Source organism: Populus euphratica, unplaced genomic scaffold (genome assembly GCF_000495115.2).
Source record: "Populus euphratica unplaced genomic scaffold, PopEup_1.0 scaffold8.1, whole genome shotgun sequence".
NCBI classification, from domain to species: Eukaryota; Viridiplantae; Streptophyta; class Magnoliopsida; order Malpighiales; family Salicaceae; genus Populus; species Populus euphratica.
Genome location: NW_011499855.1, coordinates 2,458,304 through 2,481,932, shown reverse-complemented (window position 1 = coordinate 2,481,932; position 23,629 = coordinate 2,458,304). Strand labels below are relative to the sequence as shown.

The window sequence follows — 23,629 nt, the reverse complement described above, 5'->3', positions numbered from 1 at the left end:
AAAAAAGATTTTGTTTTCACTATTCATTACTACAACAAAAAAAAAAACCCAAGCCATTCTAATATTTTCAATAATAATAATAATTTAATAAAATAAGTGGCTCTATCCTCTAATAATTAAACTCTACCATACAGTCGTACCTTAGCTTCCTCAATTTTGAATTAAGAGATTACTCACATGCTATGCTGTCTTTTATTTTAAATGATCCAGACTGGATATGATTATACACAAATAAAGATATTGAGTCTTTTTTAAATAGGTTCTGTTTATCAAAATAATTTTAATGCATATTTGTAACACGTGTTTCTTATCCATTACCACGTGTCAAACATCAAAAACTTAATTTTTATTTTATTTATCTCGTGTTGTAAAATATATTTATAAATCTTAGCTTAATGGGTTAATTTGATCATTCATCGATTTATAATTTAATTAAGATTAGGTTTTACATTGATTTTCTTATAACTAAAATAATATCGTTTTATTTGATAACCTAAAAGAGAGAGCCTGGTTGTTCTTCTGGTACATGGGCTTTGCATTTGGGCTGCACAGTCCAGCCTCATCATCAATTATTTGATCGGTCCATTTCGAGAATCGCAAAGATGATTCGCTGTACGTTTTTTGGCAAATTACTATCATGTCATTTTAATTATAAAAATAAAAAATAAAATAAAATCTGTAATTTTCACGAAGTTAAATTCTCAATGTTGAAATCAAGTCTCCCAGGCCAGCTTTCACACACGTGTTGAAAAGAGGATGCCACGGATGGTGAGATTGGGATCCTCTCATCAGGTCCCCTCATTGATAACACCTTTGGCTTAAAGTTGTTGATGACATGTTTGGCTATCCAACCAGAACAGATGAGCTATTAAAAGGTCTGGAATAACTGTAAGTATTGTTTTTAAAGTTGTTTTTCTTTAAAAATATATTAAAATATTTTTTTTAAGATTTATTTTTAATATCAAAATGATAACAAATAATAATTTAAAATAATTTTTTTTCAAAAAATATAAAAAACTGCTCCAAACAGTCACGAAATGGCACCTAGCTTGCTAGAAACTTCTTGGTTTCTTCTCCTGCTCGCATCAACATGTCAAGAAGACAAATATTCCAAAATCAAATGGTTCTCCGTTTACCTAGATGCCGCCTCTGGAAAGAGCATAATAGGACAGCAGGCTAAGAACGTTCTTGAAAATCTAGAAGGTTGATTTTATCAAGAGTCTTCATTGCAAAGGAAAGGAAACCGTGTATTGGTAGTATGAACAGCCAAAACCTGAATCTCCATAAATGGGCAGCTCTCCTAGCGCTTGAGTGCTAAAAAACAATCAAATCTTACAAAAGCCCACCGAAAGAATCAATCAATTTTGAACTGCCAGCTTTTCTCTTTTGCTCAAAATCTACCTCCCATTCAACTCCATTTAAGTAAAGATGACAAGCACCCCTCAAGAGGCAGAAGCCCAACGTGTGTCATACCCAACAGTACAATCATCTCCTGAAGCTAAAGAGGCAGAATTCCATGAAGCAACCTCATCAGCCACTGTCACAGAAGAACCACAGCCTAAAAATCAACCACCGGCATCAGACGAGGAAACCAAGAAATGGGGCACCCATATCATGGGAGCCCCAGCAGCACCTAACGTCCACCCTGAAAATCAACAAGCTGCCTTATGGAATCCCAGCGGGCACCAGCAAATCTACGAGTATCCATACCTGGTTTATACACCAGTAGAAAAATCAGAAAAGTCAGCCCAGAAGTCACTCGAACCTGTGATTCAGAAATTCCAAGAATGGGGCAAGAAAACAGAGACCGTAGCCCGTAACATCTGGCACAATCGTAAGTTGATATGCAATCATTCATAAAACTAATACGAACTTGACCTTGATTATGTAGATCATATGATCGTGGCGAAATGAGCATGTTATGATGCCAGTTAACTGTTAGGATGTTGGCATGCAAACCCGACAAGACAAAAGGTAAGGGACAAGATAAAATGAGAAATGACACACAAGAATTTACGTGGTTCACCCAATTTGGCTACGTCCACGGGCAAGTATAGAAGAATTTTACTAAGTAATGTGGGAATACAACTTCTCTCTAATAATAGGAGAACAACAAAAATCTCTCTATTATTAGGAGAAAACACCTCACTTACTATCTCACAAATACCTCACAATTTTGTGGGATTACTCTCTTCTCACCCTCTCTTCTTTCTCTCTTATGGTGTGTCTATAATGCTTGGATGCATTGCCTATTTATAGGCAAACATCCATGCAAAAGACAAGAGGTTAGGCAAATAGCACCAATTTGGTGCATACAATTTTTGACTAAGATGGCTACACCTTCTCCCACCATTTTTGACTAAGGTGTAAAAGGATGACTACACCTTCTCCCACCATTTTTGACTAAGGTGGTTAGCTTCACATTCTCCCACTTGAAGACTTTGATGATTGAATCAAGTCTTCACACTTGATCATTTGTGCTTCTTCTATCCTTTCTATACTTGCCATCTTCATGCTGCTTACGTTTCTGCTAGGCCGTAAGAGGATCTGCACCATATATACTTATCAGTGTTAACCGGTTTCGTCAAAGCATCTGCTGGGTTTTCCTTTGTGTGAATCTTCTGAAAATCCACACTTCCATCTTCCACCACTTCACGAACAAAGTGATACTGAACATCTATGTGTTTTGTTCTTGAATGAAACGCTGGATTCCTTGCAATATGCAAGGCACTTTGACTATCACAATACAAAAGAATATTCTCTTGCTTGTGCCCGAGTTCCTCCATAAGTTTCTTCATCCATATTGCTTCTTTACAAGCTTGTGTAGCTGCCATGTACTCAGCTTCTGTTGTGGATAACGCTACAACAGTCTGAAGTTTAGAAACCCAGCTCACAGCTCCTCCTGCAATTATGAACACATAGCCTGTAGTGGACTTCCTTTTCTCAAGGTCACCAGCAAAATCTGAATCAACATATCCTCTGATAGTAAATTCTGATCCTCCATAACATAATGCAACATCTGAGGTACCCTTGATGTATCTCAAGATCCTCTTAATAGTATTCCAATGCTCTCTACCAGGATTTGCCATGTATCGACTAACTGCTCCCACTGCTTGTGCAATGTCTGGTCTTGTACATATCATGGCAAACATTAAACTTCCCACTGCTGATGCATACGGTACTCGAGACATCTCCATCCTCTCTGCTTCATTGCTAGGAGACATACTTGAGGATAATTTAAAGTTAATAGGAAGTGGGGTGGAAATTGGCTTACAATCTTGCATGTTGAAGCGTCGCAAGATCTTCTTCAAATAATTCTTCTGAGAAAGCCAAATCTTCCTCTTACTTCTGTCTCGGTAAATTTGCATCCCTAGAATCTTGTTTGCTGGTCCCAAGTCCTTCATATCAAATTCCCTAGCCAACTGTGCCTTCAATTCTTGGACTCGATCTTTGTTGGGGCCTATCACCAACATGTCATCCACGTACAACAACAAAATGATGAAATCTTCTTCAAACCTCTTGTAATACGTACAATGGTCTGAACTGAGTCTGTTGTACCCAAGGCTAATTATGAAGGAATCAAATCTCTTATACCAACACCTCGGCGCCTGTTTGAGACCGTATAGAGATTTGTTCAACCTGCAAACCAAGTTCTCCTTGCCTGTTTCAGCAAAACCCTCTGGTTGGAGCATATAAATTTCTTCTTCAAGTTCTCCATGAAGAAATGCAGTTTTCACGTCTAACTGCTCCAAGTGAAGATCAAATATAGCACACATTGCCAAGACTACTCTGATTGTCGTAAGTCGTACCACTGGAGACCACCAATCTTGCACGATACCGCTCCACTTGATCATTGCCATCACGTTTTATCTTGTAAACCCATTTGTTGCCAATGGCCTTTCTTCCTTGTGGTAGCGGAACAAGATCCCAAGTATTATTCTTGTATAGAGCTTCAATCTCCTCTTGCATTGCTGTCATCCACATAGACACATCTGTGCTTTTAATAGCCTCATGGAAAGTTGATGGCTCTCCATCCTCTGTTAGAAGACAATATGCAATGTTACTTTCAGTAACATATTCTGAGTGCCAAGCCGGTGGTCTTCTTTCACGAGTTGACCGCCGAACTTCAGGAGTTTCAGACTCTATTTGTTCTTGCTCTTCATGCTCTGGTACAGCTTCAGAAAAAACATGATTCTGAGTATTTTCCACATGGACTGCTGTAGTCTCCTTTAGAATGCTATTATGTTCTTCCATTTGCATTTTACCTTCTGCAAATATGACATCTCTGCTGATTACTACCTTGTGGGCAGTGGGATCCCACAAGCGATACCCCTTCACTCCATCAGCATATCCCAAGAATACACATTTTCTGGATTTTGAATCCAGCTTGCTAACTTCTTGTGTATTGTACATCACGTACACAGGACTTCCAAATATATGCAATCGAGAATAATCAGCTGGTTTTCCAGTCCACATCTCCATCGGTGTCTTCAACTCAATTGCGGTTGATGGAGATCGATTTATCACATAACAGGCGGTATTGACTGCTTCTGCCCAGAATGACTTTCCTAGACCTGCAGCCTTCAACATTGCTCTTGTTCTTTCTAATAGAGTTCTGTTCATCCGCTCTGCCACTCCATTTTGTTGTGGAGTGTATGCCGTTGTGAACTGCCTTTTGATACCTTCATATTGACAGAAGTTATCAAATTCATCACTGGTATATTCTCCTCCATTGTCAGTCCTCAAACACTTGACCTTCTTTTCAGATTCAAGTTCCACTCGCGCTTTGAAAGTTTTAAAGACTGTAAGCACATCTGCCTTCCTTTTAATTGGATACACCCAACATCTCCTAGAGAAGTCATCTATGAATGATACAAAGTATCTTGCTCCTCCCAAGGATATAACCGGTGCTTGCCATACATCAGAGTGAATCAGGTCTAAGATGCATTTGCTCTTAGTTGTTGATGTGCCAAACTTCAACCTGTGTTGTTTACTTGTAACACAGTGCTCACAAAAAGGTAAAGTAACCTTTGTAAGCCCAGGGAGTAACTTCTGATCAGAGAGAACCTTTAAACCTTTTTCTGACATGTGACCTAGTTTTTGATGCCACATCATCGTCTTCTCTTCTGCAGGACTGGCTGATGCGATTGACGCTTCTGCCTCATGATGTGTTTCTCCCATTAATGCAAATACATTTGCAACTGTCTTTCTTGCCTTTAAAACCACCAGCGCTCCTTTGATGATTTTCATGATTCCATTTTCTGTTCGGATCTTACAGCCAAGACTATCAAATTTTCCTATGGACAAAAGATTCTTCTTTAAGTCTTTCACATGTCGCACTTCTGAAATAGTACGAATCAAGCCATCATACATCCTCAATTTGATGGTGCCAATGCCGACAATCTCTAAAGCATGATTATCACCCATGAACACTTTGCCTCCAGAGATGGGTTTATATGTATGGAACCAATCTCGATTAGGAGTCATATGCCATGTTGCTCCTGAATCCATTAGCCAGACCTCAGTGAGCTCTTCTGTATCTGTAGAGATTGTCGCTGCTTCACTATATAAAATCTCTCCATCTTCTGAGGTGCTCGCAACACACCCTTGAGATTTTGATGACTCTGCAGAATTCTCTATACCCTTTTTAAACCAACAATCCCTTTTGAAGTGCCCCTTTTTGCCACAGTTGTAGCATTTCACAGCCTTCTTACTTCTTGATTTGGACCTCCCCTGCCTTTGACTCCCACTAGAGCCACGCTCCGTTGATCTTCCTCTTGACACCAATAATGCCTCTGCTTGGTTTGAACTGTTTCTGTCTCCTTTGTTTTTGCGCCTATTTTCTTCTTCCAAGATAGCGGCTGCAACATCATCGAAGACTAGATAATCTGAAAGGATATTATTTGTCAAGTTGATAATGAGCTGATCATACGAATCAGGAAGACTTTGAAGTAGAAGCTCTGCACGTTCATTTTCCTCTATTTGCTGACCCAATGTAGTGAGTTGTGAAAATAGAGTTCTTATTGTGTTGATATGGTCAGTCACCGATGTGGTTTCTGCCATTCGAAGGGTATAAAGTCTCCGCTTTAAGAAAATCTTATTGTGCAAAGACTTGGACTCGTATAGCTTTGTTAGAATCTCCCATATTTCCTTAGCTGTTTTCTTCTCCGCCACACTTGATAATACTTCATCAGCTAATGCTAAATGTATGTTAGCAATAGCATTGCCATCCATCTCATTCCATTTTGCATCATCAATGATCTCCGCGGGCCGATCCCCAATTGCTGCCAAGCAATTGTCTTTCCTTAAGATTGCCTTGATTCTCATTTTCCACAGTGAGAAATTGCTCCCATTAAACCTCTCAATCTCGTACTTTGCTGCCATTGTATTCACCAAGATCTATTCAGCTATCACCGTTTCACAGATCTGTAACGTATATAGAAATAGTATCGTGTGAATAATACTTCACTAAGTAAGTTCCCAGGAAAGATTGGAGGGGTCACAAACGGTCCCGCTTAAAACCCAATCTCCTTAGACAGAACTTCCTAGACCGTATTTAATCACCGCACTGACTTTCTATATACGCCAACAGCAACGTATGTGAACAGCACTGTATGGATGAATAGTGTCGTATAGGTGAATAGTGCCGTATACACGAATAATTTTTGTGTATTAACAACACCAACCAGGAGGCTCTGATACCACTGTTAGGATGTTGGCATGCAAACCCGACAAGACAAAAGGTAAGGGACAAGATAAAATGAGAAATGACACACAAGAATTTACGTGGTTCACCCAATTTGGCTACGTCCACGGGCAAGTATAGAAGAATTTTACTAAGTAATGTGGGAATACAACTTCTCTCTAATAATAGGAGAACAACAAAAATCTCTCTATTATTAGGAGAAAACACCTCACTTACTATCTCACAAATACCTCACAATTTTGTGGGATTACTCTCTTCTCACCCTCTCTTCTTTCTCTCTTATGGTGTGTCTATAATGCTTGGATGCATTGCCTATTTATAGGCAAACATCCATGCAAAAGACAAGAGGTTAGGCAAATAGCACCAATTTGGTGCATACAATTTTTGACTAAGATGGCTACACCTTCTCCCACCATTTTTGACTAAGGTGTAAAAGGATGACTACACCTTCTCCCACCATTTTTGACTAAGGTGGTTAGCTTCACATTAACGAGTTCTGCCATACGAGCTGACACAATTGTTTTTCTTGTTTGTGAACTATTTCTAACATATATCTACTCTTTTACATTTGATTGCAGTTAAAACAGGGCCATCTGTGCCGCAAGCTGCGTGGGGTAAGGTAAACCTGACCGCAAAAGCAATCACAGAGGGTGGCTTTGAGTCTCTCTTCAAGCACATTTTTGAAACTGGTCCTAATGAGAAGCTGATGAAGACTTTTGCTTGTTACCTTTCCACATCTACTGGCCCAGTTGCTGGAACTCTGTATCTATCAACTGTTCGAGTCGCTTTCTGCAGCGACCGTCCTCTGTGCTATACTGCTCCTTCAGGAGAGGAGGCTTGGAGCTACTACAAGGTAAATAAATTGCGAGGCAGAAATCCTGACATGTTTTAGTACATTGAAGTTTTTCTTGTTCATGAATCTTCATTTAGTTACGAGTTACAATGTGAAGTTAGGAAAAATCTGACTAAACAAGAACTTCCGGAAATAACTAAAGAAGAAGCTAATCTACGTCGGCCATAAGCGCAACCTGCATTGTCGGATGGTGCAAAATGTTAATTAAAGCACTAATTTTTGGTATTATAAGTGCATAGATTCTATAGCATTGCAACTTGAGTATGTCATCAATCTACTTTGTAATTGTAACATACACAACACAATCACAGGTCACCTCACAATAAATCTTCGATCTATGGCTAATTATAACATCTATATTGGTATTAATTAATTCAATAATGAAAACTTCTTGGAGCAGGTTATGGTACCCTTGGGAAAAATAAGCACAGTCAACCCAGTTATCATGAGAGAGAGTCCACCAGAGAAGTACATTCAGATTGTCACCATTGACGGGCACGAATTCTGGTTCATGGGTTTCGTCAATTTTGAGAAGGCATCCCACCATCTCTTAGAGAAGGCGTCGAATCTCAGAGAAGCAGAATACGCCATTCAGCCCGTTGTTGTTTAGCCGATTATGTAGTTACAGTTGGATACTCCATGGCGTTCAAATTTTTGCTTATCTTGTTTGTTGTGTATATCCTGTTGTAGCATGAATCGCTTTTTTTATTAGCTTCTGATTTATTCTTAATTTTCTGTTGTGTGTTTACCTATAACCTGTTTTTTTTCATAGATGTCGTAATAATATGCATGTTAGAATTCAAGTTGCGTTTGGATGCATGTTTTTTTTCATAGATGTCGTAATAATATGCATGTTAGAATTCAAGTTGCGTTTGGATGCATGTTCTAAATTTCCTACGCACAAAGACCAAGCTTGAAAATTACTCCATCATGCGTACTTAATTCCACCGCTTGCATGCAATGTCCATGGATGAAAAAGACGATAGAGCTTCTTTCATGTTTTCAACGTTTGATGGTAAACTAAGAAAATAATCTTAACAATCAAAACGGTGGAGAGCATAGGCGTGCTCACTTCTCCTACTTGGTTCATTAAGCATTAAGCACTAACAGTCCCAACAAAATCTTTAGAGCATGAAGAATCTTAGATGAAATTTGGGTCAAATCCTGCAATGATTCGTAGATGACCTGGTACTTCAATTTCGAGGGATTTTATTTATTCTTAATATATCTTATATTTTTTAATTGGGCTAAATTGTGTCATGTATTTTTTTTAAATAACCTTGATAATAAAAAAAATTAAATACTAATAATAAATTGTTCCTAAAACTCGATTGAAAATGGTTTTTTTATTATTAAGAATTTAAGTTAATTTTAAATGTGATTTTATTATATTTATATTTTTTAGCTTTTAATCACACAAAAATATAAACATACTATTTTGAGATTATTTGTTAACTTACTTTAACAATTATAAATTATTATTCTTTTAAATAGAAAAAATAATTCCTAATAAAAACATTGCATTGACCAAAATAAACAAGAAATATATTAATAAAAAAATTTATCTCGATAAAAAAATTCAAAACAACTATATTTTTAAGTTTTATAACAATACATCAATATCAAAGAATTTTCTTAAACTTATACATTTTTTTAATAAATTAAAAAAATTAAATCCCCTCGCAACATACGGTGGATATACAAACCAGTATAAACTAAAAGAGCAGCCAATTTTATTCTTCTATTACCATTTCTCAACATTTAACTATACTGTAAATTGACACAGTGCAGCTAAGTCTAATCCTTTTTTCTTTTTTTTTTCTAGTTGTTGCAAATCCTTCATTCGATTTTAGTCAATGAAACTGTTAAGTAATCACTTGAAGCTCAAATTAATTCTATTTTTTTCTTATATATATAAAAACAAGTGAGTTTTTTAAGTTTATGTTTCTTTTAATTTGACCTTTTTTCATATTTTTTCAATATATATATATATTAAGAATATCGTTTCGGTGCAATTCATTTTATAATTGTTTGGTACTTTTACATATTTTATTTGTAGTGTGATTTTTTTTTTAAAAAAAGAATTGGTGATGAAATGATAAATAAAAAGGAAAAGAAAAACCAAAATAACACAGGAAAGTTTTGCCTATCTCTCAAAATAACGAAAAGATAAGAGAAGGAAGAAGAATATAAGAAAGAAGACGAAAAAAAAAAAGGTGGCTAACTAGGACTGGTAAGCAGGGAAGGAGGAACCGATGCTCCTTTTTTTGTCCACTTAGATAAAGCACGGAACTCATAGCAATCGAAGAAGAATCCTTTGTTTTGAGAGAAGGAAGAAGATACGGTGGAACGAAGGAAGTTCTTTAGAAAGAGACTTCGATTCCCGACTAAGATGCCCGAAGAAGGCAGAGTCTGTTAGAGGCTTCAAACCTTGATTTATTTCTATTTCTTCAAAAAGACAAGAAGGAGCGCGGCTGATAAGGGGCGGTTACTCCGTCGCTGAGAAATGCCCTCCGTTCGGCTTCGCCTTGTGGTCAGAACTGAGACAGATGGTTTTGGTACAGAATAGAAACGTCACCAAAACCGCCTTATCAGTGGATCTCTCTCCGTCCTATCATACCTCTAGCAAACATCAAAGATGAACTTCGAGCTATTTCCCATTCAAAAAAATATTACGTTACAATTCAAAGCTTCGTTAAACGAGATGGAAGATATTATATTATCTCAAGGAAGAAGCTATCTTCGGGTCCTGGTCCAAAATCATTCTCTTAGTTTAGATTTTATCAATTTTAGAAAATTGAAAAAACAGGGATCAGCAATGACACGACCAAACAAATGCAGCCCCTTTTCACTTGGGCATGGAAAATTACAATTTGGTCCTTGTTGTTTTAAGTTTTAATTTTATCATGCATTTTCCTTCGTGGAATGGGCTAAGAGTTTATGAGACCCATTAACGTTGAGACCTAAAAAGGCCGAAGCTTATTTTTATCGTTTGAGGGCCGCAAAGATCCTCTTGGAATGTAAAGCCCATGTGACTGTAAATGGCACATAGTTCTCAAGGTTTTCTTTGTCATCGGCGCCGGAGGGTTTTGCTTTTTAAATTTTTATAAACGAAAAAGTGGCGCGGCATGCTGCTCCAAGTTGGTGAGCTCTGACCGGTGAACGTGTGCTAAATTTTATGGAAAATAAATATATATTTATATTAAAAATTAAAAATATATTGGTGAAAATTCAAGAATTCGTTTTTCATTCATATTATTTTTTAATAAATTTTTAACATGATCTCATAGCATTAATTAAATTTATTTATCTTCAATTTCATACAAAATATTAAATATTATTCTAAATAAATTTTTTATAAAAAAGGTGTACTAATTTTGTATAATTATGTATTTTATATTGTGATAATTTTTATTTTTTTATTTTTTTTAAAATTGTTTATAAATAAAAAATATTAAATTAATATTTTTTTTAGATGTTTTTTTAATTTGTTGATGCAAAGCAGAAAAACCTTCTTTTCTATTCATCATATCAAGCGGTGCTTTGACATTGGCATCCGTTTTCAAAATATCTAGAAGCAGCATGGTTTATATGGCTGGCTAAGAGGCTGAACACCTTCTTGCTAATCTAGAAGGTTGATTTTTCATCTTTCTTCATTGCAACGAAAACGAAACCGTGTCTGGAAATTATACAATATATGGATAACCCATGAATTGAACTTCTATAAATCAACAGTTTATTAGCACCAACCAAACCATCAAATCTTCCAAAGAGTTCTCACTGAATCAGATAACCAATCTTGATCTGCCGCTTTTTTGTGTTTTCCCACTTTTACCTTCCATTCAGTAAAGATGACAGGCACTCCTCAAGAGGCAGAAACCCAACAATTACCTCCACCACCACCATCTCCAAAGGCTGATCAAGAGGCAGAAACTCAACAAGTACCTCCACCACCACCTAAGGCTGATCAAGAGGCAGAATTCCATGAACCAACCTCATCTGCCACTGTCACGGAGGAATCCCACCCGAATGATCACCCACCAGCACCGGATGAGAAAACCAAGAAATGGGGCACCCACATCATGGGACCTCCAGCAGCTCCTAACGTCCACCCTGACAACCAACAGGCTGCCTTGTGGAATGCCAGTGAGCACCAGCAAATCCCCGAGCACCCATACCTGGTTTATACTCCCATTGACAAATCAGAAAAGTCAACCCAGAAATCTTTTGAACCTGTGATCCATAAGTTTCAGGAATGGGGCAAGAAGGCAGAGACCGTAGCCCGTAACATGTGGCACAATCGTAAGTTGATGTTCACAAACCATGAAATATTAAATTTAGCAAATTGATCATCACTGTGACTGTGACCATGATAGAGTAGCGATTTTCTGGCATCAAAGCGGACAACAAATTTAGTTCAAGTTTATCTTCCAATCTTATTTCTGATCTGTTTTTAACACGCACCTGCACATACACTTTAATGCAGTTAGCACAGGGCCATCTGTGCCACAAGCTGCCTGGGGTAAGGTAAACCTGACGGCGAAAGCAATAACAGAGGGTGGCTTTGAGTCTCTCTTCAAGCATATATTTGAAACCGATCCTAATGAGAAGCTGAAGAAGAGTTTTGCATGTTACCTCTCAACATCTACTGGCCCTGTTGCCGGGACGCTCTATCTATCGACTGCTCGAGTCGCTTTCTGCAGCGACCGTCCTCTGTGCCATACTGCTCCTTCAGGGGAGGAGGCCTGGAGCTACTACAAGGTAAATACATTGCTAGACACCAAGTCGGATAGATTTTACTACATTCATAGCTGTTGTTATATATAGTTAAGCTCCGTTAAATTCCAAAGAAAAGGTGAAGTTGAGAGAAATCGTGCATTTGTAAAAGGGTTGTTCACGGAGATGCAGCAAAACAAAACTAAATATCTTTGGCAATCAAAGCTCAAACTAAATTTTCTATCTTGCTATAGCCATCCGTGTATATCATGGTACTAATGAATTCAAAAATAACTTATTTTGAGCAGGTTATGATACCCTTGGACAAAATCAGCACAGTCAGCTCGGAGATCATGACGGAAAATCCATCAAGGAAGTACATTCAAATTGTCAGCACCGATGGGCACGACTTCTGGTTTATGGGTTTCGTTAATTTCGAGAAAGCCTTGCAAAATCTATCAGAGAGCGTGTCAAGTTTCAAGGAAGCAGGAATTGCAATTCAACCGGTTGTTGCTTAGCCAATGATTGCATTTGGAGTTGAATCCTTCATGCCCTTAAAAATTTTGATTTTCACTGTTTGTAGTGGATTTATTGTTTGTTGTCTGAAGGGAGTTTTCCTTTGGTTTTCCTTCTGCCATTCATTTCTATCATGTATTCTTTTCTTTGATTGCTGTTTATATAGTTATGGAGATTTTTGAAAACGGAGTTGCATTTGGATATATTTTCTGACATACTTCTCCCACCCTCCACCGCATTCAACATCGTTTTCCATTTCTTAATTTGCAAGAGCCTTATCAGCATATATTGCACCTTATATTTATATATTTATAGATAGATTATAAGTTCAAAATATCCTTTTTCAACAAGAATTTTAAATTCTAATTCATTAAGAATTTTAATTAACTAGTTACACACAAATTTTAAACACATTTTTTTTAATCTAGAAAACCTTTTCTTATCTTAATAATACTTTCCTTAAACTAATATTCTTAAACACCCATTTAGAAATAAAAGGCTCTTTCTTAAATAGGATCTTCTAAGAGTTCAAACACTTGGAAGTTTTCGGAACTTCACAAACGAAGCCAGTTCGAGGATGTCTTTTCTTTATTATTTTTTTGACAAAGATATGCAAGTCTTCAATATCTTGATCTGATAATTTACGGATAACCAGAACAAGTTCTTCAAAGGCAAGTTTTACTTTTCATGGCTTGACCTTATCGATTCCAAGTTGGGAAATCTTCATGTGCACCTAAAAAATACCATACTACCTCATCTAAGATCTCTGACGTCCCTTTACTGAGGTTAGTTATAAAAATAGTTGTTATTGTTGCAATAACTATTGCAACTTTTAAGGGGCTACTAATGATGTGTTGTGTTGTTGGAAAATTTATCTAAGAATGTGGTTAAATGGTCATGTTTGAAATCAAATTAAAAGGGGAGTTTAGTCACCTTTTCAGTTAAAATTTTATGAAATTTTAATCTTTAATATAAGTAATTTAATACCAAACATTAACATGATTTTAAAAAATATAAATGAATGAAAAATTGATTTCAAAAATATATTTTTGTAAAATTAAAAACTCTATTCCACGTGGAAAGTTGAGAGTTGAGAAGTTAAAATTAAATTTAAAAGGCATCAAAACTTTTAAAATGGAGATATCTTAAGTAAATTGAGCTTTGAGATTACACCTACACATGTGTGCATCTAGGCCTTGACATGGGTTTAGGTTCATTATAAAATAATTTTTTAGTTAATAAAATATTGTTTTTTTTCAATTAAAATTTAGACTTCTTGGTCCATAAAAAATATTTTTTCCAACTTAGCACATTTGCTTTGTCCAGTTAAAAATTATATATAAAACAGAAGCTAAAGAGGAATGTTTAGGGTTGGTTAATTCTATATTGTTTTGATATAATTTGACACTTTTTTTCCAGCACTGTGTTCTAGTTTTAAACTTTTGTTTTTCCTCTCAAAATTTCTTTAAATTTAGAGCTTGAGTTCAGTCATTATAAAGGTATTATTAAGTAATATTTTATTGATTCATTAGATATTGTTTATAAGTGTATTAAAATAAGGTGTTGATGTTAGAGTCTCGAAAAATTTATTTAAAGAAAGCCTATTATGTCATGTGAGGAGCAATAAAATCCCAATAACAAATAATTGATTATTAACTGTAATAAAACTTGATCAATTTTAAAAGTATTTTCAAAAATAAGTATTTTGTTTTGTTTTGTTTTAATTTATTCAAAAATATGTTGTATGACTAGCATGCTTGCTAAGACCTTATTTTTATATCAATATCAAGTTTGACATATGCTTAGAATGCATATTAAAATCTTTTATATATAAGTGTTTTGTTTTGATAGAAAATTTACCATGATCTAATGAATTTCATGATTATAAACTAAGTCTTGTCTTAATTATTATTTTCTAATATTTTTGGACACAATCTTAAGAGTTGCTACTATTGCTGTGCATGTTTTGAAGTTGCTGTCGATGGAGTTTTTTCTATTGTTGGTATGACTGATCTTCTGCTACTGCATTTAACTTGTTGACGCTATGTATTTCCTGTTGTGTTTGTAGAAGGCTGACTCATCAATTAAGGCTACTAATGTGTCTGTGATACTACGACAAATTGAATAGGAAAGGATGACATTATCTTTTAATGAGTAATTATAGATGACTATGGTTGAGGGACAACTAAAACATTTCATCTATATATGGATTTTTAAAAAATAGCAATAATAATTAAAATAAAATAATTAATTAGGTTTTCTATCATGCCTTTCTTATTTATTAAGGGTATTATAAGTAACAATGTATATATTAGTAATTATATAATAATTTAGAGTATAAAAAGAAAACAAAACCCTAGAGTAACTTACACTCTAATGTTGCCGGACAATTAAAACCTACATCAAGAAAGAGAGAAAGGGACAGAAAGATGAAGGAGAAGATTTGATTTAGAGCTAAAATATTTGTTTTTTTAATCAAAAGGTGTGTGCTCCATCCTTACCTTGTAATTGAGTTTTTTGCATATATATATATATTAGGATTACTAAGAAAGGTTTAGGAATTAGGATTTTTATGATACTAATTTTTAATAATTTTTAAGGAGTGAATGTCATCTTAATAGAGTCTTAGATTAATAGAAAATAACTGGAAGTAATTTTATATGTTTTTGGTAGATGAATTTGAAGATATAATGAATTAAGAAATTAAAAAAAAAAAATTAGTTGGTAACTTTATACCACTAAAATCTAATCTTTTAATGAGTGTTATATCGAGATGTCATATCTAATTATAGTATATTATAAGTTTTTCAATTTAGTTAATAATTCTGCTAATTAAAAATATATCATTTTAATTTATAATTTATAAATTTATAAAAACATAAAATGTTTGAAGCGGAAATACAATCCACCCTATTTAAATATGTAGCCAAAATCTGTTTATTTTATTTTGAGAGTGTTTGAAAATATAGTTATAATTATTTTTAAAAGTATTAAAGTGTAGTTATAGTTATTTTTAAAAGTATTTTTTATTTGTAAATATATAAAAATATTTTTTTTATTTTTTAAATTATTTTTTAATTAGTATATCAAAATAATTTAAAAATATTTAAAAATATTAATTTAAAAAAATAAAAAAAAATAAATATATTACCGAATAGTGTTCGTGGTTACATAAAAAAGAAATGTCACATGCTTCGATAATTTACATGTAATGTATGTACGATTTGTCATTAAAGCTGATGAATATGAGACATCAACCTGGGATGTCCTTAGTCGATCACATCTTGGTCAAGTCCCTTTAAATAGTCAATGATCAAAAAGGTCTCCTCACCAATTCATGGATGCCATGTCATACCCAACCAGTAAACTTTTTCTCACGTGGCAGATTGTAAAAGCCACGAGACACAATATGACACGTCAGCACCCAGCCATATCGAATTTACAAATCAAGTCTTAATGATTGGATTTAGGCGTTTTTATTTCCCTCCGTTCTTCTTCTTAGTTAAAATTATTTAGAGAAAAAAATGAAAAATCGAACACTCTCACGATTGTAATTAAAATCCATGGACAACTTCTAGTGCCTGTCCAAAAAACCGAAGCAAATAAAAATTTTAAAACAAGGGAGCGCTAATCCCGTGGTGCTTGCTATATTTGAGTTCAGAGGTTAAGGGTAGACCGTAATCTTCGTAACTGGTCAACAGGCGGTGCGAAAGGAAGGATCTAGAAATTATTGACAAATGCAACAAGATATGGTTTTTTTTGGCTAATCTAGAAATATCCTCCATTGTCATCCGTTTTAAAAATATCCTACGTACATCTGGAAAGAGCATAGTATTTCAAAATATTAAATTAGTATTTTTTGGATATTTTCCATTCATGATAATTTGTTGATGCAAAGCAGACAGATCTTCTTTTCTATACGTGATCATATCAAGCGGTGCTTTGCCATCGGCACCCCTTTTGCAAAATATCTAGAAAGAGCATGGTTTATATGGCTGGCTAAGAGGCTGAACACATTCTGACTAATCTAGAAGGTTGATTTTTCATCTTTCTTCGTTGCAAAGAAAAGGAAACCGTGTCTAGAAATTATATACTATGGAAAACCCATGAATTGAACTCCTATAAATCAACAGTTTATTAGCACCAACCAAACCATCAAATCTTCCAAAGAGTTCTCACTGAATCAGATAGCCAATCTTGATCTGCCGCTTTTTGTGTTTTCCCACATTTACCTTCCATTCAGTAAAGATGACAGGCACTCCTCGAGAGGCAGAAACCCAACAATTACCTCCACCACCACCATCTCCAAAGGCTGATAAAGGGGCAGAAACCCAACAAGTACCTCCACCACCGCCTAAGGCTGATCAAGAGGCAGAATTCCATGAACCAGCCTCATCTGCCACTGTCACCGAGGAATCCCACCCTAATGATCACCCACCAGCATCGGATGAGAAAACCAAGAAATGGGGCACCCACATCATGGGACCTCCTGCAGCACCTAACGTCCACCCTGACAACCAACAGGCTACCTTATGGAATGCCAGTGAGCACCAGCAAATCCCCGAGCACCCATACCTGGTTTATACTCCCATTGACAAATCAGAAAAGTCAACCCAGAAATCTTTTGAACCTGTGATCCATAAGTTTCAGGAATGGGGCAAGATGGCAGAGACAGTAGCCCGTAACATCTGGCACAATCGTAAGTTGATGTTCACACACCATGAAATATTAAATTTAGCTAATTGATCATCCCTGTGACTGCGACCATGATAGAGTACCGATTTTCTGGCATCAAAGCGGACAACAAATTTAGTTCAAGTTTATCTTCCAATCTTATTTCTGATCTGTTTTAACACGCACCTGCACATACACTTTAATGCAGTTAGCACAGGGCCATCTGTGCCACAAGCTGCCTGGGGTAAGGTAAACCTGACGGCGAAAGCAATCACAGAGGGTGGCTTTGAGTCTCTCTTCAAGCATATATTTGAAACCGATCCTAATGAGAAGCTGAAGAAGAGTTTTGCTTGTTACCTCTCAACATCTACTGGCCCTGTTGCCGGGACGCTCTATCTATCGACTGCTCGAGTCGCTTTCTGCAGTGACCGTCCTCTGTGCCATACTGTTCCTTCAGGGGAGGAGGCCTGGAGCTACTACAAGGTAAATACATCGCTATACACCAAGTCGGATAGATTTTACTACATTCATAGCTGTTATTATATATAGTTAAGCTCTGTCAAATTCCAGATAAAAGGTGAAGTTGAGAGAAATCGTGCATATATAAAAGGGTAGTTCACGGAGATACAGCAAAACAAAAATAAATATCTTTGGCGATAAAACTCAAACTAAGTTTTCTATCTTGGCAATCTTGCTATAGCCATCCGTGTATATCATGGTACTGATGAATTCAATAATAATTAATTTTGAGCAGGTTATGATACCCTTGGAAAAAATAAGCACAGTCAGCTCGGAGACCATGCTGGAAAATCCATCAAGTAAGTACATTCAAATTGTCAGCACCGATGGGCACGACTTCTGGTTTATGGGTTTCGTTAATTTCGAGAAAGCCTTGCAAAATCTATCAGAGAGCGTGTCAAGTTTCAAGGAAGCAGGAATTGCAATTCAACCGGTTGTTGCTTAGCCCATGATTGCATTTGGAGTTGAATCCTTCATGCCCTTCAAAATTTTGATTTTCACTGTTTCTAGTGGATTTATTGTTTGTTGTCTGATGGGAGTTTTCTATTGGTTTTCCTTTTGTCATTCATTTCTATCATGTATTCTTTTCTTTGATTGTTGTTTATATAGTTATGTAGATTTTTGAAAACGGAGTTGCACTTGGATATATTTTCTGATATGCTTTCTCCACCTTCCCACCGCATTCTTAACTTGCAAAAGCCTCAACAGCATCGTGAACGGAGTATAGCGGGCAAATACTTAAATACTCCTCAAAATTCGACTTCCTATTAATGAAATGCTGTCAACATTAAAGAAAAAGAAGAAAAAAAGAGACCCGGTGGCTTGTCATTTCAGGGCTTCAATTCTATAGTGGGTTCATTTCAGGTTTTTTTTGTGAACGTTAATATTTGCGAGAATTGGAATTCCAAAAAACGCCGTGATTTGATCTTAACATTAATTCGTAGATTTGTCTTTCCATTTGGTCAAGGACAATGACATGACGTGATCAAAGAAAATCTAAGAAGGTTTATCCAATGTGCAAGTTGAGATAATCCCTCTGCAGTGGGCAGCGTCGTTGAAAGGAAAACTTCTACGCAGCCAAAACCGTCGTTATTTGATTGCTAGAGCACAGTATGTGGTCTATGAAACATAATGGACTCTTCAACCTAGATCTACTCAGATAGGACTGTCTAAAATGAAGTTTTTCCAGCAAATGCTAAGAGCAGAGATTCCATCCCCCCGCTGTAAGAGAATTCATAGCGGAGTTGCAGGCTGCCACCACAAATCATTGAAAGTGAATCACAAAAAGTTAAAAAGCTCCATGTCGGTGGCTACTTATCAAATCACCGATGGAGCACTATAACGGCAAAGGATACGACAAATCAATTGTAGAGAAAATAGACAATTGCTTCCTCAACTCCGTAATTAGTATTAATACTACTCAGCTTGAGTTTTAGCAATACACAAATCAACCGAATTGTGAAATAGACAGGTTAATGCCTATCGCTTTGAAGCTGGGGTTGCTACAAGAACTCCAACCGGAGGTGAAATGGTAACTTTCGAAGATAGATAATTAAGAGTTACGAAAATGCATAGTTAAATTAGAATAGGATCAGTTTATGAGGTCCCTTTGACATGATCCATTAAATTAAGGTTGCTGATAGCATATTTGAATATTTAAACTATAATATCTCAGATGGAAAGAAAAGTATTCGGAATTAAAATATATTAAAAAACACGATAGCTAAACTTGTATGATATGTTTTGAAATTCATGAATTACTAAAAATAAATTATGAGGCGTGAAAGTCGAGTTGAGTTAAGCCATAACATATAATATTTTATAAGGAAAAAGGAGTTGAGCCTTATATATGGTATTAAAGCTGAGAAAAACTTGTTCTCAAAATGAAAATATTATAACATCTCACATAAAAAAAGTGTTTATAATCATGATATATTAAAGCAATTCAAACATAACTTTATTGAACACATTTTAGGTCCTGTGAGCTGCTAAAAATAAAATAATGAGACATTAAAGCTGGGTTGATTTGAGTTATAGCGGATAATATTCTATAAGAAAATGTGAACCGGATCTTATATAAACTGATCGTGGAATATTATTTTTTAATTTGTGATATAATTATTTTTATTATAACATTTATTTAATTATTAAAATTTACAAGGATTTATTTAGTATATAAATCTTTATTATTAAATATAATTTTATCTTTATTTATTTTTTTATCTTATTTTTATTATTTTTATTATTTTTGTTTTTTTAATCTTGAAATAGTAACTAAATACTATCTAAAAAAATTCTTCAAGGTAGACAACCCTGAAAGAAAAGTTAGAATAAAAGATCGTGGGATTGAAATCACGATTATTGAAGAGTATATATAAAAAATTGAAATTCTGATAAATTTAGAAAATTATTCCTTACCGAAAACTACTTCAAAGTTAATTTAAAAGCTAATGGATATGAGAGAGTACAAGGAAAAGAAGTCGATATAAAAGCATCTAATTTTGAAATTTTAAGGTTAGATAACATGAATGGGGAGAGGAAGTTGAAAAATAGTTTCAATCCTTTGACTATAAGTTTAATATATAACATTTAACTAAAGGATGAGTTTTTTTTGGCAAGTAGTAGGAAATGACAAGAGATTATTTTTCTTTTTAATTATATGGTATAAAACTTTATTTTTATTGTAATATTTATTTAATTGTTGAGATTTACATGAATTTACTTATTATATGAATTATGTAACTATCAATAAGGAATCCTTTCCCTAAATTAAGAATAAAATTAGGGATGTTTAACTTATTTTTTTTATTGAAAATTATTAAATCCCAAACTTATTAGAGTTTTATCTATATTTCTCAAAAATCTCAGCTACAACCTTAGAATTTTAAAATCCTAATTTTTATTCACTCTATAATCAAGAAAGTTTCTAGCTAGACGCCACTAATAAATTTAACGGCGGCCAAAAAGTTATGTGGCATTGCCACCTGTTCACCTAGATAGTCCTCCTCGGAAGAGTCATATGTCCAACAGGGACACTTTCAATCTGGAAGGTTGATTCATCTACTTTCTTCAATTCACCAAAAAATAAAAAAAAATCTACTTTCTTCAATACGAAGAAAGACGTGCGTGTATAAAAACAGTCAGAACTCACGAAAGACTGGGAAGGAAAATTCAATATCGCACAGCTAGTTTTTGCTCTTGCCACATCTACCTTCCATTCAGTTCTAGCTGGTCAAAATGACAAGCACACCTCAACAGGCACAGCAACATGAAGTACCAGTCCCAGCATTATCACCTCCTAAAGCTACAGGAGCAGAATTTCATGAGCCACCCTCATCGTCCACCGTCACAGAGGGGTCGCCGCTTCAACCACCACCAATATCGGCTGAGGAAACAAAGAAATGGGGCAGCCACGTCATGGGACCACCACCAGCACCTAATGTCCACCCTGACAACCAATGCTTATCATGCGCGGAACACGTAATACGATAACTACTTAAATAAATAAAAAATACTAATGAATATTCGAGATTCAAGGAGTTAGACATGGATATCGATGGTTCTTTTTAATAGATAATCTATAGTTTACAATTATTTATTTTGGATATGGATAAGATGAGTTAAAGATAAATATCTATATTTTTTTAAGATGAGTTAAAGATAAATATTTATATTTCTTTTAATAGGTAATGAATAGTGAATGATTATTTATTTTGAATATATATACATATATTAAAAAATTAAATATTTTGTAAATATATTAATATAATATAAATATATATTTTAAGTTAAGTTAAAGCGACTTTTATGTCACAATTTATGATAGCTATCATACTTATTATTTATCTAATATGATAATGTTCCCATGTGATATAATAATAAAAAAATTAAAATTTATATAATAAATCTCGAGTTCGAGTTATAATATTTATTTTTTATAAAAACCTAAAATAACTAAGATTTTATACACTCATCTATATTTATAAAACATACTTATCAAAAATAGAGTTTCTTCAAATCAATTAAAAAAAAATCTACTAAGGCAATCACTAAAGAAATATCCATCCATTTGTGCTGGGTAAATATCTATGGGATTCATATTATACTACTCACACACCTGATTATTGCTTCAATTTCCTCTTGCTAGGCAAACCTTGTAAAAATCCCCAAAATTTGAAGCTAGTTTAGATTAGATCCACAATAAGTAAATCCCCAATGTAAGAATGAATTAATGATACTATTAAGTAATACTCGAGGATAATATGGTTTTTATTTTATAAATTTTCTAAGATTTTTACTTTTGAATCACTTGAATCTCACATGTAGACCAAACTTTATATATATATATATATATATATATATATATATAAAATACAAAACTCTTGTATTTATTAGTATAATTTATTCTCATAATTCCATACTTAACCATTATATTAACCTAAATTAACATAATGATTTGATCGAGAATTCATTAATACATAGAGGATTTAATCTAGATGAAAAATATATTTAGACCTTACCAAGATTAGCCCTATAAGCTGAAGGCTTTTTTGAGGTTCCTTCATAATGTTGCAAAACATGATTTGATTTTATCAATCTTAGAAAATTAAAACAACAGGAACCAACATTGACACAACCAAACAAATGCAACCCCTTTTCAGTTTGGCATGGGGAATTATAGTGCGATCCCAATAATTTTAAGTTTTACTTTTTGTTTTTTTTTTTTTATTTTTTTATGGGTTTCACATTTCTTTACTAAAATTTATTTATTTTAACTTTCAATTCATGAAATTTAAAATAAGAAAAATGGTCATAACAAATAAAATAAAAAAGAGAAAATCATTAGTTAACTATATTTTTATTACCAAAAATATTGATTTTGATGTCATTAAATTTCTTTTCATGAAAAAAATATCACTGAGATATTTTAATATATTTTTAAATAAAAAATACTTTAAAAAATTATAAATATTTCAATGTTAATCAATACATTAGGTTCCTGTTCATTAAAAAAGAGGGAGAGATGTTGCTTTCGCCTGATGACATGTTTGGGTATTTCAAAGCAAAGCATCCAAACCTTCCTTTCTTACCGTGATGATCAATCGGTCAACAAGCGAAAAATTAATATTTTTTTAGATATTTTGTTAATTTGTTGATGCAAAGCAGACAAACCTTCTTTTCTATCCGTGATAATATCAAGCGGTGCTTTGACAATGGTACCCGTTTTCAAAATATCTAGAAAGAGCATAATTTATACGGCTGGCTAAAGAGGCTGAACACATTCTCGCTGATCTAGAAGGTTGATTTTTCATCTTTCTTCATTGCAACGAAAACGAAACCGCGTCTGGAAATTATACAATATATGGATAACCCATGAATTGAACTTCTATAAATCGACAGTTTATTAGCACCAATTTAACCATCAAGTCTTCCAAAGAGTTCTCACTGAATCAGATAACCAATCTTGAACTGCCGCTTTTTGTGTTTTCCCACTTTTACCTTCCATTCAGTAAAGATGACAGGCACTCCTCAAGAGGCAGAAACCCAACAAGTACCTCCACCACCACCATCTCCAAAGGCTGATCAAGAGGCAGAAACCCAACAAGTACCTCCTCCACCACCTAAGGCTGATCAAGAGGCAGAAT

The 23,629-nt window shown here is 34.6% G+C and overlaps 3 protein-coding genes across 5 annotated transcripts in view; all 3 read left to right on the top strand.

Moving 5' to 3' along the window:
• Window positions 1–1,226: 1,226 nt before the first annotated feature.
• LOC105123071 (GEM-like protein 5) lies at window positions 1,227–8,325 on the top strand. The gene is made up of 3 exons (XM_011022535.1): window positions 1,227–1,834; window positions 7,285–7,559; window positions 7,960–8,325. Exons 1-3 carry the CDS (start codon window positions 1,429–1,431, stop codon window positions 8,167–8,169), a joined length of 891 nt encoding a protein of 296 aa, XP_011020837.1. The 5' UTR covers window positions 1,227–1,428; the 3' UTR covers window positions 8,170–8,325.
• A 2,889-nt stretch (window positions 8,326–11,214) lies between these two features.
• LOC105123072 (GEM-like protein 5) overlaps window positions 11,215–23,629 on the top strand; it is a 13,477-nt gene continuing 1,062 nt past the window's right edge. Inside the window, exons 1-3 of one of the 3 annotated variants that reach the window (XM_011022539.1) lie at window positions 11,215–11,861; window positions 12,046–12,320; window positions 12,584–12,902. In XM_011022539.1, the coding sequence (XP_011020841.1) occupies window positions 11,411–11,861; window positions 12,046–12,320; window positions 12,584–12,793 (936 nt within the window). In that variant the 5' untranslated portion in view covers window positions 11,215–11,410 and the 3' untranslated portion in view covers window positions 12,794–12,902. Of the gene's footprint in view, window positions 11,862–12,045; window positions 12,321–12,583; window positions 12,903–23,629 lie in introns of those variants that run through there. The other 2 variants (XM_011022538.1, XM_011022537.1) reach the window with 2 other exon arrangements.
• Window positions 16,834–18,630, top strand: LOC105123073 (GEM-like protein 5). The gene is made up of 3 exons (XM_011022540.1): window positions 16,834–17,490; window positions 17,674–17,948; window positions 18,220–18,630. Exons 1-3 carry the CDS (start codon window positions 17,040–17,042, stop codon window positions 18,427–18,429), a joined length of 936 nt encoding a protein of 311 aa, XP_011020842.1. The 5' UTR covers window positions 16,834–17,039; the 3' UTR covers window positions 18,430–18,630.